A 21,079-nucleotide genomic window follows, 5' to 3' on the forward strand; every position below is an offset into this window, starting at 1 on the left:
TGTCCACAAAAAATCTAGCTGTCAACACTGAATATTGCATTGTTGCCTTTCTTTTCACAGTTTATGAACTTACATTCATATTTTGTTGAAATAATATTCAATAAATATATTTATAAAGGATTTTTGAATTATTGATATTTTTAGAATAGTTTAAAAAAAATCTCACGTACCCCTTGGCATACCTTCAAGTACCTCCAGGTACTAAAAACTTGTTGAAGAATAAACAAGTGATTCAATAATATGAGTTGAGAACCACTGGTTTATATAAGAAGTAGATAAAAAATGTATAATGTAATTAAAAGTTTTTTATAATTGAAGTGCACCTTGTATGTACTTAAGAAATGGTTTATGATACTCTTTATACATTCAAACACCCACAAGAGCAGTTGGTTGTGAAATATATTTATATAAATGTTTTTCTCCAAAGGGTCTGGAAGTTGCCATCAGAAACAAGATTGAACAGGAAGTGACCCAGAAGGCGAGTTTATCCCTTCACAAGCCACTGAATGTGGTCAAAGGTTCACAGGTCAAAACCAAGACAGGAAGCAACTCCAAATAATATTAAAAAGTGTAAAATGATGCATGCTATGTTGGTTATTTTCATCACATCATAAAAACTTTGTTCAAACATGAACTACTGTTAAGTCTAATTTGTTTCTAGAAATGTCGGTTGCATCAGATTTTTTTTCCAATATAAGAGTTGCATGCTTTATGATGAAAATTGTGTCAAATATTGTAACATTTTGAAATAAGTTCACCATCAGTTTCCTGCTCATAACGTTTAATTGCCACCCAGTGGTCAGAATTCATCACAACATCTTGCCACGTTTGTTAATTGTGATTTTATTTTTGTTTAAAAAACGATAGTTATGTGATTATCCTCCATTTACATGTTTAATTATTTAATTGACAATATGTCGATTAAATTATGAGTTTAAGTTTTTTTTTTTTTTTTAGAACATGATTAATTCATTTTGCCGACGTCCTAATCACAGCATTTAAGAAAAATGAATATGTGACAAACTGCTGATTAACATTACATTTGACTGTTAAATTACAATAGATCGGTAACACCGTATAATAAATACAAAATGTTGCAATATATTGACTTTGTGTGTATAAATATGACTGTAAATACATGCGGGTGCAAAAAAAGTGTGACGTCATGAGTCCACATGCACAGTCTCCACTGCTCAAGCATCACACACACATACACACACACACACACACATTGTGGACGAGCATACTCCGTGTTCTGCTTCTTCATGAGCTTGTTTATGCATTTTGAAAGATAACCAAAACAACCAGATTACAGGTAAGCACTTCCACTTACATTTCAAAGTTGATGTCTGTATTTTTATTTACAATTGATTCTTGTTTTAGTTTGTGAGGATGAGGAAGATCAGTCTTCATCTGCTTGTCATGTTCTTTTTCTCAAGTAAGTTGATCTCATTTTTATATCCATCCATTTTCTACCGCTTATTCCCTTTCGGGGTCGCGGGGGGCGCTGGCGCCAATCTCAGCTACAATCGGGCGGAAGGCAGGGTACACCCTGGACAAGTCGCCACCTCATCGCAGGGCCAACACAGATAGACAGACAACATTCACACTCACATTCAGACACTAGGGCCAATTTAGTGTTGCCAATCAACCTATCCCCAGGTGCATGTTTTTGGAGGTGGGAGGAAGCCGGAGTACCCGGAGGGAACCCACGCATTCACGGGGAGAACATGCAAACTCCACACAGAAAGATCCCGAGCCTCATTTTTACACTCTAATAATTAATTGTGTTTTATGTTTAGACTACGATAAATATTCATATGTAGTTTTTACCCTATGATAAATACACTTAAATGTATTGAAATAAATACCTGTATGTCGCATATGAATAGTGAATATAACTCAGTACTGCAAAATCAAAAAAATACTTAAATACGTTTGTAAAAATTAGATTTTTGTGCTTAATGTAACATTTTAATAATATGATTATTGATATGTTACATAATACGCTATTGTGTATGTCACAGTATGACAATACATTTCTGTGTAATGTGACGTTACATATCTTTCATGTACAAAACGTAAAGTATTTAACCTGAGTTTGCTATACTGACGCAACTGCAGAGAAAGGGCGCTAAACCCTAGGCAAGCATTATATAACCCCGCCCTCTTCCTACTGTCAGCAAGTACGATACGCCCCGTTAACTTTAAACCTATTATCACTCTGTCACAATCATATTAACATTATCTTACAAAATATATTACATTATACAACATTATTTAACAATAGCATTAACTATCTTACAAAATAAGATGTGGACAGTCACTTTATTCAAGATAATAACTTTGTTATAGACTAACTTCATGTTACAAAATATTAACTTTGTTACAAAATTAAATGTGTATATTAGAAACGAATAAGTATGTTACAAAATGCTACCTTTATCTTCCAAAATAATAGCTATGTTATAAAGTCAGATGTTTTCGTTTCAAAATAACACAATGGTACAATAATATTGTTACCATAGTAAAATTTTGTTACAAAAAATAACATTGTTACAAATTGTTACAAAATAAAAACTTTGTTATAAAATAACTTTGTTACAATAAATAACACATTTATATTACAAAATAACTTTTTGTTAAAAAATTATAACATTATTTTACCTAAACATATTTGTCATGAGGAAATTAGAATATTCATATAGAAAGAGCTGAGCCAGAATGCAATGTTTATGTTGTCTACTTTTTATCTTGAAATAAAAATGTATTTAATACGTCTTCAATAAAAGTGTTTATACGTTCTTCTTTAAAACGTATTATATTGTCAATAGGCGGTTTTGTCTTAAATACAAGTTTGTAAACTGTTTTAGCATTATACTGTCTTCTACAAAACCAGTGAAGTTGGCACGTTGTGTAAATCGTAAATAAAAACAGAATACAATGATTTGCAAATCCTTTTCAACCTACTGTATATTCAATTGAATAGGCTGAAGAGACAAATACTTAACGTTTGAAAACTATTTTTTGTATATATTAGCTCATTTGGAATTGGATGCGTGTAACATGTTTCAAAAAAGCTGGGACAAGTAGCAAAAAAGACTGAGAAAGTTGAAGAATGCTCATCAAACACTCATTTCAAACATCCCACAGATGAAAAGGCTATTTGAAAACAGGTGGGTGCCATGATTGGGTATAAAAGCAGCTTCCGTGAAATGCTCAGTCATTCACAAGCAAGGATGGGGCGAGGGTCACCACTTTGTGAACAATGCGTGAGCAAATTGTAAAACAGTTTATGAACAACATTTCTCAACAAGCCATTGCAAGGAATTTAGGGATTTCACCATCTACGGTCCGTAATATCATCAAAAGGTTCAGAGGAGCTTGAGAAATCACTGCATGTAAACAACAATATTACGGACCTTCGATCCCTCAGGCATCAAAAACCGACATCAGGCTCAGAAACACTTCAGAAAACCACTGTCAGTAGTAACTACAGTTTGTCGCTACATCTGTAAGTGCAAGTTAAAACTCTATAATGCAAAGTGAAAGGTATTTATCAACAACACCCAGAAATGCCTCCGGCTTTGCTGGGCCAAAGCTCATCTAAGATGGACTGATGCAAAGTGTATAAATAATAATAATATTTAGCTTCATTGTCTCCGAGGAGAAATTTTTCTTGGACATCAAAACACAGCGTTTTACATACATATACAGTTGTGATCAAAATTATTCAACCCCCACACAATTCTGGTGTTTTAGCAAGTTGGACATTTATTCCGTATTTTGTTTATAGTCATATCAAATAAAGATGCATTAAATAGACAAATGCAACTTGAATTACAACATTATATTTTGTAACATACATTTCTCTTATTGACAAAATTATTCAACCCCTTGAAGATCATAACTCTTAAGAACAGAATTTGAATAAGGTCTTTTCAATCAGGTGTTGAAAACACCTGTAGATGTGATTAGAACCATAACGAGCAACAATTAAACTGATTGAAAAAGACTGTGACGCTCAGCTTCTTGTAGATGGTCAATGGTGTATTTGCAACATGGTGAACTCCAGGGAGTGGTCAAAGAAGTCAAGAGAGGAGGTAATTTCTCTTCATTAGAAAGGATATGGATATAAGAAAATAGCAAAGACATTACACATTCCAAGAGACACAGTTGGGAGCATAATTCGCACGTTTAAAGCTAACGGCACAGTGGAAACACTACCTGGGCGTGGTAGAAAGAGGATGCTGTCCGGTATTTGAAGCGTACAGTGGTGAAAAACCCCTGGGTAACAGCTGAGGAACTACAACAGGACATAGCAGAAGGGGGAACGCAGGTTTCGTCCCAGACAATAAGGCGCGCACTACGAGATGAAGGCCTCCATGCCAGAACTCCCAGGCGCACCCCACTTCTGACTACCAGGCACAAGAAAAACAGACTCCAGTATGCCAAAAATCATCTGGACAAACCCCAAAGGTTTTGGGAAGCTGTTCTATGGAGTGATGAGACAAAAGTGGAAACCTTTGGGCCTATGAATCAACATTATGTCAGGAGGAGAAAAAATTAAGCTTACAAAGAGAAGAACACCTTACCTACTGTTAAGCATGGTGGGGGTCAATCATGCTCTGGGGCTGTTTCTCTGCTTCAGGTACCGGGAATCTACAGCGCGTTCAAGGCATTATGAATTCTATTTCCTACCAGGATATATTAGCTGCAAATGTCATGAAGTCAGTGACGAAGCTGAGGCTTGGGAGACGTTGGACCTTCCAACAGGACAACGATCCCAAGCATACATCCAAATCAACATCAGAGTGGTTGCAGAAGAAGGGCTGGGAGACTCTGGAGTGGCCTTCACAGTCGCCAGACCTAAATCCTATAGAAAACCTGTGGTGGGACTTGAAGAAGGCAGTTGCAGCACGCAAGCCCAAGAATATGAATGAAGTGGAGGCCTTTGCCCAAGAGGAATGGGCTAAAATACCTGTAGATGGTTGCAAGAAGCTTGTGTCTGGTTATGTATCACGTTTGAAGGATGTAATTACTGCCTAAGGGTGTTCTACTAAGTACTAAAGATGCATGTAACTAGGGGGTTGAATAATTTTGTCAATGAGATATTAAGAAAAATGTCCATTTTTGGTATTTTGTAAAATTCAGTGTTACAATTTAAGTTGCATTTGTCTATTTGACACATCTTTATTTGATATGACTATAAACAAAATACGGAATAAATGTCCAACTTGCTAAAACACCAAATTTGTGTGCGGGTTGGATAATTTTGATCACAACTGTATACATACATACATACTTGTATACAATTCATCCGACAATACAGTGACGACAGTGAACAGTGCGCAGGTATATCAGTTGGTTATGAGATCACATTACACTCCCGCCATATTGCACTATCCCAATATTGCACTCCTTATTATTGCATCTGGTTATTAAATTGCATACAATTCATTGGACAATACAGTGGCGACAGTGAACAGTGCGCAGGTATATCAGTTGGTTATGAGATCACACATTACACTCCCCCCGTATTGCACTATCCCAATATTGCACTCCTTATTATTGCATCTGGTTATTAAAGTAGTTTTCTGTGGTTAAGTGCTTTGATTGCCAGAGGGACAAAGTCTAGACCTGTTGAGTTTGTATGTTGCTGTTCTGTACCGTTTACCATGTTAAAGTGTTCTGTGGTGTGAAGAGTCCACATTTCAAATTTTTGGGGGGAACTGTGGATGTCGTATTCTCCGGAACAAAGAAGAAAAACACCATCCGGATTGTTATAGGCGCAAAGCTCAAAAGCCAACATCTGTGATGGTATGGATATATCCTATTAGTGCCCAAGGCAAGGGTAATTTACACATCTGTGAAGGCACCATTAAAGCTGAAAGGTACATACAGGTTTTGGAGCGACATATGTTGCAACAGCGTGGCTTCATAGTAAATGAGTGCGGGTTAGTGGCCTGCCTGTAGTCCAGACCTGTTTCGCATTGAAAATGTGTGGTGCATGATGAAGCCTAATCCAATCCAATCCACTTTATTTATATAGCACATTTAAACAACAAATTGTTTCCAAAGTGCTGCACAACAATATTAAAAACATTTAAATACTATCCTGAGCTCCACCAATGACTGAATAAAAACAAAAAATAAAGATAAATAACGATAACTAAATACATATAAAATAAATATGATTAAAAAACGTTTTTAAGGGTGAAACCAATTAAATAGGGAAAGAGAAATTAAAATTTTAAAACACAGAGGGCAACAGAGGACCACACAACTCACGTAGTGTTAAAAGCCAGAGAATAAAAACGGGTCTTAAAGGCCTACTAAAAGGAGATTTTCTTATTTAAACGGGGATAGCAGGTCCATTCTGTGTCATACTTATTAATTTCGCGAAAGGATTTAGTAGAGAACATCGACAAAGTTCGCAACTTTTGGTCGCTAATAAAAAAGGCTTGCCTTTACCGGAAGTAGCAGACGATGTGCGCGTGACATCACTGGTTGTAGGGCTCCTCACATCCTCACATTGTTTATAATCATAGCCTCCAGCAGCAAGAGCTTTCCGAACCGAGAAAGCTAAAATCTCTCCAAGAGGGAGGAGATATAAAAGCGAACAGGATGGGGCCTAGAATAGATCCCTGGGGGACACCATAGTTAAGCGGAGCAGAAGAAGAGGTGGCGTCCCCCAGCCTGACAGAGAAGGACCTTTCTGACAGGTAGGATCTGAACTACTGTAATGCAGTCCCCCTAATGCCCACACAGTCTCTCAGGCGCTCTAAAATAATTGTGTGGTCGACTGCGTCAAAGGCAGCTGTAAGATCTCAAAGCACTAAAATTGCAGAGCTGCCAGAATCAGACATTAAAAGCAAATCATTAAAAACCTTTAAAAGTGCAGATTCAGTACTGTGCAAAGCTTTGTATCCAGACTGAAATGGATCTAAAGTGCCATTTTCATCTAAAAAAAAAAAAGGCTGCAGTTTCACCAAAACACATTTCTCCAAATTTTTTGACAGAAAGGGTAATTTAGAAATGGGCCGATAATTTGACAAACTTGTAGGATCAAGACCTGTTTTTTTGATCAAAGGCTCAACAACAGCTCCTTTACAAAAAGAGGACACTGCCAGAAATTAAGCTGCTGTTGATGATGTCCTTAACAGACAAGTCGATAGGTATATAGAAAAAGTGAGGGGGGACTGGGTCTGTGGGACAGGACGAGGGTTTTAGTTTGTCAACTATTCCTTTAAGCTCAGGCATGGACACAGGCTCAAACTGAAAAAACACAGCCGAGCACCGACTGCCCACATTGAACTCAATGGAGAAGGAGAAAGATTTGCCCAAATAGTAGCAACCTTGTCGTTAAAAAAGGAGATACATTTTTCACAAGTTTCACTTGTCATCTCCAAGGAGAGAAATTTTTCACAAGTTTCACTTGTCATCTCCAGTGAAGTGTCTGGTTTCTGATTAAGAACATAAATAATAAATTTAAAAAGAACATGTGGCTTGCTGACACTATTTGAAATTAAGTCTGACAAATATTTAGTTTTTTCAGCTTTAAACACACTTTGATAATTCCGACAGTTTTCTTTTAGAATTTGATAAGAAACCTCCAAGTGATCCCCTTTCCACTTCCGCTCCGCCCTTAGCCACTCACGCCGAGCTGTGCGCGTGGTGTCATTGAGCCACGGCTCCTGTTTTGACTTTGGACGAATAGCTCTGAGAGGCGCTATTCTATCCAAAATCTCAGAACATGAAAGAGCATATCAATTATTCAGTGTCTGCAGAGTGTGATATACTCTGCATAGACACAGTGAACAAAGGATTAAAGGCGGCTGCAGTGTCAGACCTAATAACACGCCTACGGCACACGGCAGGGATTTTTTACATCAGGGTCCAAACTTAAATTGAACATAAGACTATGATCGGAAAACACAGCATCACCAACAACGACATTGTCAACATTAAAACCATAAGACAGTACAAGGTCTGGAGTGTATCCGTGTACATGTGTTGGGTCAGTAACATGCTGAGCCAAATTAAAACCTTCAATCAAGTCCAAAAACTCTCCGGCCATGGGTTTAGAAGGACAAAAACGTGTAGATTAAAATCTTGTCGTACCGCACGAAACTAAAAGTTGTTAAAGTCTTTGTTGTGCTTTGGTGGTCTGTAGATTACAGCACAAAATACTGGATCAGTCTGTCACAGCTCGAAACAGCTCAGTTCAAAGGAGGGAAAAGAGCACTCCATGATCATCTTGTGATCAACGCCTTCCTTTAAAACAATAGCTAAACCCCCGCCACGACCGCTCGTTCTCGGCGTGTTAATGAAAGTACAGTCTGGGGGCAATAGCTCTGAAAAAGCAGAAGACTCACCGGTGCCAATCCAGGTTTCTGTCAAGAACAGTAGAGTGTGATGAGAAAAAGTCCTGGAGAACAAAAGTCTTGTTCATCACGGATCTCGCATTCATGAGTGCACACCTCGTAGACGTTGTTGTAGCCACGCGCGGTGCCCAGCTCAGCGGCAAATGTTAGCGAGGGACACGCCACCTGAGCCCCAGGGGGGTTGAGCAAAGAGGGCGCAGTGCGCAGGGATCTTCCCGCTGTCCGATAATTGGCACCAACCAAGACCCGACCAGTCGAAGTGCCTGCCGCGACAAATAGCGACCAAAACAGTCGCTGTACTCTCAGGGAAGTGCAGAGATCTTCACCGTGTCAGAATACAATGCCAACCAAGCTTTCACTTTTACCAGTCGGCCGGATCGCATTCCTCTGTGTTTCCGCTTCCTCGGCAGCGTTCACCCGACGGAAGCACTCGGGTAAGTTAGCACGGAAAAATTAATCAGAGTCTCTACAAAAGCCAATACGGAGACCCCAGGTTGTTTAACAACTTAAGCTTGACATCAAGCAAGAATGGGAAATAATTCCACCTGAAAAGCTTCAAAAATGTGTCTCCTTAGTTACCATGTTTACTGAGTGTTGTTAAAAGGAAAGGCCATGTAAAACAGTGGTAAAAATGCTCCTGTGCCAACTTTTTTGTAATATGTTGCTGCTATTAAATTCTAAGTTAATGATTATTTGCAACGACAATAAAAAATGCTTCTCAGTTCGGACATTAAATATCTTGTCTTTGAAGTTTATTCAATTGAATATAAGTTGAAAAGGATTTGCAAATCATTGTATTCTGTTTTTATGTACGATTTACACAACATGCCAACTTTACTGGTTTTGGGTTTTGTAGTAGTTTTTTGTAACTTTAAATACCTACATTTGTTTTATCAGTCAATCTATTTTTCTTAAAGTATTATTAAGCCCATGGTCACCAACAGTGATTTTAAGTTGGACCGTCAGATTGGCACAGTGGTGAAAGCCAGCTTTTTTTTATTTATTTACCTCAGCTGCCCAAGGTTAAAAACCTTTCGAGGCAACAGTTAGAGACAGTAATCCATGCCTTTATCACATCTCAGATGGATTACTGTAACTCAGGGGTCGGGAACCTTTTTGGCTGAGAGAGCCATGAAAGCCAAATATTTCACAATGTATTTCCGTAAGAGCCATATAACATTTTTCAACACTGAATACAACTAAATTTGTACATTTTTAAGTATGACCATCATTTGTAGAGTATAATAAGGCTCTTATTCTTTTTAACAACATTATTATAAAAGTTAACCAATAATACATATAATGCTTCTTACCATTAATGCGACATCTTGAACAGGTGCAGTAGAAAACGGATGGTTGGACTAAAATGCATGAGCATGTTTTATAATTTGAACGTTATTTTTGAAACTGTGATTACCAGCGGAATTATTCATTACTTATCGTGTTAAGCAATGTCAGCTAAGATTTATCTGAGAGCCATATGCAGTCATCTGGCTCTAGAGCCATAGGTTCCCTACCCGTGGTTAAAGCATTAGACACCTTTTTACCTGCACCATTGCCTCCCGCTGTATCCCACATCTACAAAGCAATTAGCTACCGACTGCCACCTACTGATATGGAAGAGTATTACACGGTTACTTGGCATATCTCGGTTGGTAGAGTGGCTGTGCTAGCAACCTGAGGGTTCCAGGTTCGATTCCCGCTTCCGCCATCCTAGTCACTGTCCTTGGGCAAGACACTTTACACACCTGCCCCCTGTGCCACCCACACTGGTTTAAATGTAACTTAGATATTGGGTGTTACTTTGTAAAGTGCTTTGAGTCACTAGAGAAAAGCGCTATATAAATATAATTATCTGAGAGCCATATGTAGTCATCAAAAGAGCCACATCTGGCTCTAGAGCCATAGGTTCCCTACCCCTGCTGTAACTCTTTGTATTTTGGAATAAGTCTGACGTCTGCAGCTGGTCCAAAATGCAGCTGCCCGACTTCTAACCAACACAAGAAAAAGAGAGCACATTACTCCTGTTTTAGCCTCCCTCCACTGGCTGCCTGTGTCTTTTAGAATTCATTTTAAAATTATCTTACTCATTTCTAAATCCTTTGGTGGTCTTGCCCCACCATATCTCTCTGAGCTGCTCCACCTCTCTGGCCCCACCCGGTCCCTCAGGTCAGCTGATCAGCTGATCCTGGAGGTACCCAAATCAAAGCGCAAGCTCAGAGGGGACAGAGCCTTCTCTGTTGCGGTTCCCCAACTCTGGAACGATCTCCATCTCCATGTGAGACAGGCCCCTTTGGCTATTTTCAAGACCCTTCTTCAAACCTATTTTTATTCACTGGCTTTTAACCCAGCATGAGACTTTAAACTGTTTTTAACTTTTTTAACTCTTTTTAACTTTTTAAATGCTTTTTATCCAACAAATAGTTCTTGGGGTAATTTGTATTTCTTTTATCAATGTGTTTTTTACTTCTGTTTTAAATGTTATTTTTTTAATCTGTCCTTTCCTCTATTTCTGTGTGGTGTACAGCCCTTTGTTCTTCAACTGTGGTTGTTTCTAAAGGGCTTTATAAATAAAGTTGGTATGGTATGGTATAATGCTAATAAACAATATAATGCTATTAAAATAAGAAAAATAGCTCATAAAACATTTATTTTAGCTAAAACAGCCTAAATACACCCTGAGATCTAGCAAGAAGACACTTCTAATGCTACTTGAATTCACCACGTATATATTAAACGTAAAGAATAAATAGAAATACAAAACTACTGATATTTCTACAGTGTGATGACAGGCTATAAATATTGTGTTAATTGATATTAAAAAAAACTATGTGGAAGAGACATGACATCTATTTACATAAAATTAAACATAAGTTAAGTCATCATATATACAGGAAAATAAAGCAGAATGGAAAATTATAAAGGGACAAAATAGAAAACCCAAAACCAGTGAAGCAGGCACATTGTGTAAATCGTAAATTAAAACAGAATTACTTCATAGTGTAATGCAAAGTGTAGTACCTTTTCATTCATTGATTCCCAGGTTTTAGGAATTGGTACTGTATCGGTTTAGATATTATAGCTATTATATCTACTTCTGAATATTGAAAAGCTGTGGAGTAAACCTGTGTTTTATGTTTTTGTATTGTGTTTTATGTGTGTATTTAATGAGAGGGACAAATGGTAAAAAATGGATGTGTGTACATTACTCGTGTGTTCATGTGTGTGCAAAATGTGAGTTAATGTGTCTTTGTGTGTGTTGTTGCAGGCAGCAGGGCAGAAAGTGCAGAAGAGCGTTTAGTGAACGACTTGTTGGGTCCGCAGCGCTACAACAAACTGATCAGACCTGCAGTCAATATGAGTCAGCAGGTCATCATTTCTATTCGTGTTTCTCTGTCTCAACTTATCAGTGTTGTAAGTATCTTTTTTTAAATCATGACATTGCTGGTTTTACGAGCAGAGGAGCATGTTCGGCAACGCTCAATCACAGAGTACTTATTAGCAGACAGAAAAGGGAGAAGGGATGCATTTTGGATTAAAAAAACTGACAATGAAGACAAGTTATAACACTAAAATGCTCTCAGGAAGAGAGGCTTTAAGACATGGCTCGCTTGTTAATGTCTAACGTCCAGCTGCTGTCTACAGTGTTTTAGCTACTTGTAAATCACTAATCCTCGCCGCCGTGGTGACAAATAAAGTATGTTTCTAACAAGTATCATCCCTGCAGGATGAGGAATAGTTAAACATGCTTCACTACACACTGTAGGAGGATACAATAGCTCACTGGCGTCACAATGTAAACAAACACCATGGGTGGATCTACTCCTGACATCCACTGTAATGATACCAAGTACAGGAGCGTATATAATCGATTCTATTATGAATACATCAATATTTTTTAGTATAATGTCTGTTTTCGATTTTTTTATTTTTGTATGTTATGTTTATAAACTCCGGAAATACGTGCTGGGACACATGAGGACTTTCAATATGACCAATGTATGATCCTGTAACTACTTTGTATCTGATCGATACCCAAATTTGTGGTTTCATCCAAAACTAATGTAGATCATCCAAACAGAACAATAAGTGATTACATTTTAACAAAAGTGTAGATAGAACACGTTTAAAGAGAAAGTAAGCAGATATTAACAGTAAATGAACAAGTAGTAATAGTAGTAATAATTAATTTTCTACCATTAGTTCTTAATAATTCTGACAACATAATAGAATGATGAATGACACAATATGACCAGATGCCCGAACCACCTCATCTGGCTCCTCTCGATGTGAAGGAGCAGCGGCTTTACTTTGAGTCCCTCCCGGATGGCAGAGCTTCTCACCCTATCTCTTAGGGAGTGTCCCGCCACACGGCGGAGGAAACTCATTTCGGCCGCTTGTACCCGTGATCTTATCCTTTCGGTCATGACCCAAAGCTCATGACCATAGGTGAGGATGGGAACGTAGATCGACCGGTAAATTGAGAGCTTTGCCTTCCGGCTCAGCTCCTTCTTCACCACAACGGATCGGTACAACGTCCGCATTACTGAAGACGCCGCACCGATCCGCCTGTCGATCTCACGATCCACTCTTCCCTCACTCGTGAACAAGACTCCTAGGTACTTGAACTCCTCCACTTGGGGCAGGGTCTCCTCCCCAACCCGGAGATGGCATTCCACCCTTTTCCGGGCGAGAACCATGGACTCGGACTTGGAGGTGCTGATTCTCATTCCGGTCACTTCACACTCGGCTGCGAACCGATCCAGCGAGAACTGAAGATCCCGGTCAGATGAAGCCATCAGGACCACATCATCTGCAAAAAGCAGAGACCTAATCCTGCGGTTACCAAACCGGAACCCCTCAACGCCTTGACTGCGCCCAGAAATTCTGTCCATAAAAGTTATGAACAGAATCGGTGACAAAGGACAGCCTTGGCGGAGTCCAACCCTCACTGGAAATGTGTTCGACTTACTGCGGACCAAGCTCTGGCACTGATCGTACAGGGAACGGACCGCCACAATAAGACAGTCCGATACCCCATACTCTCTGAGCACTCCCCACAGGACTTCCCGAGGGACACGGTCGAATGCCTTCTCCGGGTCCACAAAGCACATGTAGACTGGTTGGGCAAACTCCCATGCACCCTCAAGAACCCTGCCGAGAGTATAGAGCTGGTCCACAGTTCCACGACCAGGACGAAAACCACACTGTTCCTCCTGAATCCGAGGTTCGACTATCCGACGTAGCCTCCTCTCCAGTACACCTGAATAAACCTTACCGGGAAGGCTGAGGAGTGTGATCCCACGATAGTTGGAACACACCCTCCGGTCCCCCTTCTTAAAGAGAGGAACCACCACCCCGGTCTGCCAATCCAGAGGTACCGCCCCCGATGTCCACGCGATGCTGCAAAGTCTTGTCAACCAAGACAGCCCCACAGCATCTAGAGCCTTAAGGAACTCCGGGCGGATCTCGTCCACCCCTGGGGCCTTGCCACCGAGGAGCTTTTTAACTACCTCAGCGACCTCAGCCCCAGAAATAGGAGAGTCCACCACAGATTCCCCAGGCACTGCTTCCTCATAGGAAGACGTGTTGGTGGGATTGAGGAGGTCTTCGAAGTATTCCTTCCACCTATCCACAACATCCGCAGTTGAGGTCAGCAGAACACCATCCGCACCATACACGGTGTTGATAGTGCACTGCTTCCCCTTCCTGAGGCGGCGTATGGTGGTCCAGAATCGCTTCGAAGCCGTCCGGAAGTCGTTTTCCATGGCTTCCTCGAACTCCTCCCATGTCCGAGTTTTTGCCTCCGCGACCGCTGAAGCTGCACACCGCTTGGCCTGTCGGTACCTGTCCACTGCCTCCGGAGTCCTAGGAGCCAAAAGGACCCGATAGGACTCCTTCTTCAGCTTGACGGCATCCCTCACCGCTGGTGTCCACCAAGGGGTTTTAGGATTGCCGCCCCGACAGGCACCAACTACCTTGCGGCCACAGCTCCGATCTGCCGCCTCGACAATAGAGGTGCGGAACATGGTCCACTCGGACTCAATGTCCAGCACCTCCCTCGTGACATGTTCAAAGTTCTTCCAGAGGTGGGAATTGAAACTTTGTCTGACAGGAGACTCTGCCAGACGTTCCCAGCAGACCCTCACAATGCGTTTGGGCCTCCCAGGTCTGTCCGGCATCCTCCCCCACCATCGCAGCCAACTCACCACCAGGTGGTGATCGGTAGAAAGCGCCGCCCCTCTCTTCACCCGAGTGTCCAAAACATGAGGCCGCAAATCCGATGACACAACTACAAAGTCGATCATGGAACTGCGGCCTAGGGTGTCCTGGTGCCAAGTGCACATATGGACACCCTTATGTTTGAACGTGGTGTTTGTTATGGACAAACCGTGACGAGCACAAAAGTCCAATAACAAAACACCACTCGGGTTCAGATCCGGGCGGCCATTCTTCCCAATCACGCCTCTCCAGGTTTCACTGTCGTTGCCAACGTGAGCGTTGAAGTCTCCCAGTAGGACAAGGGAATCACCCGGGGGAGCACTTTCCAGTACTCCCTCGAGTGTTCCCAAAAAGGGTGGGTACTGTGAACTGCTGTTTGGTGCATAAGCACAAACAACAGTCAGGACCCGTCCCCCCACCCGAAGGCGGAGGGAGGCTACCCTTTCGTCCACCGGGTTGAACTCCAACGTACAGGCTTTGAGCCGGGGGGAAACAAGAATTGCCACCCCAGCCCTCCGCCTCTCACTGCCGGCAACGCCAGAGTGGAAGAGGGTCCAATCCCTCTCGAGAGAAGTGGTTCCATAGCCCTTGCTGTGTGTAGAAGTGAGTCCGACTACATCCAGCCGGAATTTCTCGACTTCGCGCACTAGCTCAGGCTCTTTCCCCCCCAGTGACGTGACGTTCCACGTCCCAAGAGCTAGCTTCTGTAGCCGAGGATCGGACCGCCAAGTGCCCTGCCTTCGGGTGCCGCCCAGCTCACATTGCACCCGACCTCTATGGCCCCTGCTATGGGTGGTGAGCCCATTGGAGGGGTGACCCACGTTGCCTCTTCGGGCTGTGCCCGGCCGGGCCCCATGGGAACAGGCCCGGCCACCAGGCGCTCGCCATCGTGCCCCACCTCCGGGCCTGGCTCCAGAGGGGGGCCCCGGTGACCCGCGTCCGGGCGAGGGAAATCTGGGTCCATGATTTTTCTTCTTCATAAAGGTCTTCGAGCTGCTCTTTGTCTGATCCCTCACCTAGAACCTGTTTGCCTTGGGAGAACCTACCAGGGGGCTTTATGCCCCCGGACAACATAGCTCCTAGGATCATTGGGACACGCAAACTCCTCTACCACGATAAGGTTGCAGCTCAGAGAGGAGATTTTTTTTTTATTATTATTTTTTTTTTTATACCAAATCATCAAGCTTTAATATTTTTGACTCAGTAAATAAAGGGTTTGAATGTTCTCTATATCCAACATTATGTATTATTCTAATTAATCTTTTTTGTAACACGATTAACGAATGTAGCGCACATTTGTAGTTATTTCCCCATATTTCTGCACAATATCTCAGATATGGTAACACTATCAAGCAGTAGAGAATATAAAGTGATTTTTGGCCCAGGATGTATTTTGCTTTATTCATTATTGAAATGTTTTTTGCCACTTTATGTTGTATGTTTTGTATATGAGATTTCCAGTTCATTTTATCATCTATTAATGCTCCCAAAAATCTGGTTTCTTTTACCCTTCCAGTATCTACTCCGACTATTGATGCTCTTTTCTACTGTTACCAAATAGCATTATTTTAGTTTTACTGAGATTCAAAGAATCTTTATGCTTTACGCTTTAAGCTTTATGCTTTATGCTACTACTTCCGTTTCAGTTGTATAGTTTATTATGCTATGCTAAGTTAGGATAGACCACTTCATGCGCTTTCCTAGCGGCACCATCTTTTTTCGTTTTTTGCTTTGTTCAGGATTAAAAAGACTTCTTCTTACCTACATATTGGTATCACAACACTTTTAACATGCCAAGACAAAAAATGTATTTCATGGTTAGATGGCTCTCATAATGTTTTAAAAAAAACATATTCAGAAAGCCACAAAAATATTTTATGCTCTATAAAAAATGTATTATTAATTAACCAAGATCTAGCCCGGAACCTAATAACAGCGACAAAGGAGGAGTATTTTATGAAAATATTTCTTCACATGCCTTCATAATCGTACAGTATGAACACAATCTATTCAAAATATTTCAAGCAGAAAAAAATAATATGCTATTATGTAAATGTAACATATCGAACCTTGGCATTCAAAAATGATGAGCCAATAAGAGGTCAACTGTAGCAAACAGGAAGCTCGATGTTGCTGAGCCAATCAACTGCCAGGACAGGGAACACTGCTCTGTGGTTGGTCTGCTGTGAAGGATGTCACATGGGCAAAGCGGCTTCTGGTAATATCAAATATACTACATGCTATCATACATGAATATACAAATACATATTTCTAGTGAAAAAATAACACTATACTCTTCTAACATATTCATGATGTACAAAATATATGGTATCATAACATCAATATTAAGAGACATATTTGCAGTTCAAAATCAACACTGTACTCCTCTAACATATGATGTTTATTATTCATCCATGAATAATAAAACGTTTGAAAATAACATTTGACTAAATTATCACGTTCATATTTTTCGTAGTATACAGTATGTTATAAAACATGACTAATAAAATACATATTTACAGTTTAAAAATAACTTCTAGCATATTCATGATTTATGTTTGGAAAATAATAAAAACAAATAATTATGATTTAGCTACTCACGACTTTGGCCAAAAAAGTTATTGAATTACTCTTAAATAAATGTATTCAATTACTAACTGTAGAAATTATTGCGTTACTAAAAAAAAAAAAATCTAATACCTGGCATATGCAGTTTAGACATTTCATGAAACCAGAGTGTGTGCCTTTTACAAACCCTGTTTCCATATGAGTTGGGAAATTGTGTTAGATGGAAATATAAATGGAATACAATGATTTGCAAATAATTTTCAACTCATATTCAGTTGAATATGCTACAAAGACAACGTATTTGATGTTTAAACTGATAAATATTTTTTTTTGCAAATTATCATTAACTTTACAATTTGATGCCAGCAACACGTGACAAAGAAGTTGGGAAAGGTGGCAATAAATACTGATAAAGTTGAGGAATGCTCATCAAACACTTATATGGAACATCCTACATGTGTGCAGGCTAATTGGGAACAGTTGGGTGCCATGATTGGGTATAAAAGCAGCTACCATGAAATGCTAAGTAATTCACAAACAAGGATGGGGCAAGGGTCACCACTTTGTAAGCAAATTGTCGAACAGTTTTAGAACAACATTTCTCAACGAGCTATTGCAAGGAATTTAGGGATTTTACCATCTACGGTCCGTAAAATCAAAAGGTTCAGAGAATCTAGAGAAATCTCTGCACATAAGCGATGATATTATGGACCTTTATTCCCTCATGCGGTACTGCATCAAAATCCCACATCAGTGTGTAAAGGATATCACCACATGGGCTCAGGAACACTTCATAAAACCACTGTCAGTAACTACAGTTGGTCGCTACATCTCTAAGTGCAAGTTAAAACTCTACTATGGAAAGCCAAACCCATTTATCAACAACACCCTGAAACGCCGCCGGCTTCGCTGGGCCCGAGCTCATCTAAGATGGACTGATGCAAAGTGGAAAAGTGTTCTGTGGTCTGGCGAGTCCACATTTCGAATTATATTTGGAAACAGAGGACGTGGTGTCCTCCAGAACAAAGGGGTAAATAAGCGTTCGGATTGTTATAGGCGCAAAGTTCAAAAGCCAGCATCTGTGATGGTATGAGGGTGTATTAGTGCCCAAGGCATGGGTAACTTACACATCTGTGAAGTCACCATTAATGCTGAAAGGTCCATACAGGTTTTGCAGCAACATATGTTGTCATCCAAGCAACGTTATCATGGACGCCCCTGCTTATTTTAGCAAGACAATGCCAAGCCACGTGTTACAACAGCGTGGCTTCGTAGTAAAAAAGTGCAGGTACTTTCCTGGCCCGCCTGCAGTCCAGACCTGTCTCCCTTCGAAAATGTGTGGCGCATTATGAAGCGTAAAATACGACAGCGGAGACCGTGGACTGTTGAACGACTGAAGCTCTACATAAAACAAGAATGAGAAAGAACCTACTTAGTGGTTAGAGTGTCCGCCCTGAAATCGGTAGGTTGTTAGTTCAAACCTCGGCCGAGTCATACCAAAGACTATAAAAATATGGGACCCATTGCCTCCCTGCTTGGCACTCAGCATCAAAGATTGGAATTGGGGGTTAAATCACCATAAATGATTCCCGGGTCAAATGCAGAGGACACATTTCACTACACCTAGTGTGTGTGTGACTGTCATTGGTACTTTAACTTTAACTTTTCAACAATTAGTTTCCTCAGTTCCTAAACGTTTATTGAGTGTTGTTAAAAGAATAGGTGATACAACACAGTGGTGAACATGCCCTTTCCCAACTACTTTGGCACGTGTTAATTATTATTTGCCCAAAAAAATAAAGTTTATGAGTTTGAACATCAAATATCTTGTCTTTGTAGTGTATTCAATTGAATATGGGTTGAAAAGGATTTGCAAATCATTGTATTCCGTTTATATTTACATTTAACACAATTTCCCAACTCATATGGAAACGGGGTTTGTAATATGAGACATCAGCGGCGAGACAGAGCAGGATTAGCTCAGCTGTATTTGTTCGCTAAGATTTGCAGTTTGCGGGCAGTGACGTCAGCTTTGTCAAATCTTTTCACTGGAGTGTGTTAGCGCGAGTTGGTAAAGAGATTAAATGTGCTTCCATGGCTGAATATTGTAGGATTGCACGCTTCTCACATCAGTTATTCATTTTATTGGTCATTATTTTCTCAAAGTATTAGTGTGTATGAGTGCGTGTTGTGTATGAGAAGCTGTTAGGGATGTTATTCGAAACTACCTCTTACACACATTACTGAAATGCTCTGAAATAAACACTGCAATGTTTTTCTCTCACAGACTACTGAAATCCTCTCACACACACTACTGAAATCCTCTCAGACACATACTACATAAATTCTCTCCTAGACTACTTAAATTCTCTCACTCACACTACTTAAATTCTCTCACTCACACTACTGAAATTCTCTCACACACACTACTGAAATTCTCTCACACACACTACTGAAATCCTCTCAGACACACTACTGAAATCTTCTCAGCCACATACTACTGCAATTCTCTCACACACACACTGCTGAAACGCTTTCATGCACTCACAATATTTTGCCTCAACTACTAGAAGGCTTTACCATAAAATACAAACGATTGAAATGCTCTGATATAGAAAGTTAAAGGCCTACTGAAACCCACTACTACCAACCACGCAATCTGATAGTTTATATATCAATGATGAAATCTTAACATTGCAACACATGCCAATACGGCCTTTTTAGTTTACTAAATTGCAATTTTAAATTTTGCGCGAAGTATCCTGTTGAAAACGTCAGTATGATGACGCGTGCGCGTGACGTCTCGGATTGTAGTGGACATGTCTTTCCAGCCTGATCCCAGCTAGAAGTAGTCTGCCTTACTCGCATAATTACACAGTATTATGGACATCTGTGTTGCTGAATATTTTGCTATTTGTTCAATTAATAATGGAGACGTCAAAGAAGAACGATGTAGGTGGAAAGTGGTGTATTGCAGCTGCCTTTAGCAACACAAACACAGCCGGTGTTTCCTTGTTTACATTCCCAAAGGTAAACCTTTACTATTGTTTACCATTGTTCCCGACCACATGTCAACCGGCCGGTTTCGGTGAGAAAATTGTGGTAATAAGTCGGCTCGTACCGTAGACATGAGCGGAGCTTGCGTCCTTCTTCGTGCACCTGGCAAAGAGGCTGCTGCGTGGCTTCCCTCAGAGACACTGGCGGTCACCACACCCGTGGCCACACCCCTCTGACTTTCAGTTACGACAGTATAATCTCACTACAACACTAGTAACACAATAAGCAGATAAGGGATTTTCTAGAATTATCCTGGTAAATGTGTCTAATAACATCTGAACCGCTTCCATTACCCTGTCTTTTTTTTTTTTTTTTTTTTCTAGTCCTTCACTCTCACTATCCTCATCCACAAAGTTTTCATCCTCGCTCAAATTAATGGGGAAATTGTTGCATTCTCGGTCCGAATCGCTCTCGAAGCTGGTGGCCATGATTGTAAACAATGTGAGGATGTGAGGAGCTCCACAACCAGTGACGTCTGCTACTTCCGGTACAGGCAAGACTTTTTTAATAGCGACCAAAAGTTGCGAACTTTATCGGCGATGTTCTCTACTAAATCTTTTCAGCAAAAATATGGCAATATCGCGAAATGATCATGTATGACACATAGCATGGACCTGCTATCCCCGTTTAAATAAGAAAATCTCATTTCAGTAGGCCTTTAAACTATATCAGTTTAGTGATGAATATTGTGAAGTGAATTATATTAATTTAGCGCTTTTCTCTAGAGACTCAAAATGTACATTGTGAAACCCATTATCGACATCTACATTTAAACCAGTGTGGATGGCACTGGGATCAGTTGGGTAAAGTGTCTTGCCCAAGGACACAACAGCAGTGACTAGGAT

General features: G+C 40.4%; 3 protein-coding genes across 4 annotated transcripts in view; 2 read left to right on the forward strand and 1 right to left on the reverse strand.

Annotated features, from left to right (window-relative positions):
* Positions 1 to 634, forward strand: part of lg20h19orf53 (linkage group 20 C19orf53 homolog) — a 6,988-nt gene extending 6,354 nt beyond the window's left edge. The window contains exon 3 of the mRNA XM_061880623.1: positions 428 to 634. Within this exon, the coding sequence (XP_061736607.1) occupies positions 428 to 559 (132 nt within the window). The 3' untranslated portion in view covers positions 560 to 634. The remainder of the gene's footprint in view (positions 1 to 427) is intronic.
* Positions 1 to 8,742, reverse strand: part of LOC133538811 (uncharacterized) — a 31,319-nt gene extending 22,577 nt beyond the window's left edge. Inside the window, exons 1-2 of the mRNA XM_061880619.1 lie at positions 8,484 to 8,742; positions 8,379 to 8,396 (exon numbers count right to left, since the gene is read on the reverse strand). The gene's annotated coding sequence lies outside the window, so the exon portion shown is untranslated. The remainder of the gene's footprint in view (positions 1 to 8,378; positions 8,397 to 8,483) is intronic.
* LOC133538809 (neuronal acetylcholine receptor subunit beta-2-like) overlaps positions 784 to 21,079 on the forward strand; it is a 67,691-nt gene continuing 47,395 nt past the window's right edge. Inside the window, exons 1-3 of one of the 2 annotated variants that reach the window (XM_061880614.1) lie at positions 784 to 1,315; positions 1,384 to 1,438; positions 11,656 to 11,801. In XM_061880614.1, coding sequence (XP_061736598.1) covers positions 1,393 to 1,438; positions 11,656 to 11,801 — 192 coding nt within the window. In that variant the 5' untranslated portion in view covers positions 784 to 1,315; positions 1,384 to 1,392. Of the gene's footprint in view, positions 1,439 to 11,655; positions 11,802 to 21,079 lie in introns of both variants that reach the window. The other variant, XM_061880615.1, reaches the window with a different exon arrangement.

This window comes from Nerophis ophidion, linkage group LG20, assembly GCF_033978795.1.
Source record: "Nerophis ophidion isolate RoL-2023_Sa linkage group LG20, RoL_Noph_v1.0, whole genome shotgun sequence".
Lineage (NCBI taxonomy): Eukaryota > Metazoa > Chordata > Actinopteri > Syngnathiformes > Syngnathidae > Nerophis > Nerophis ophidion.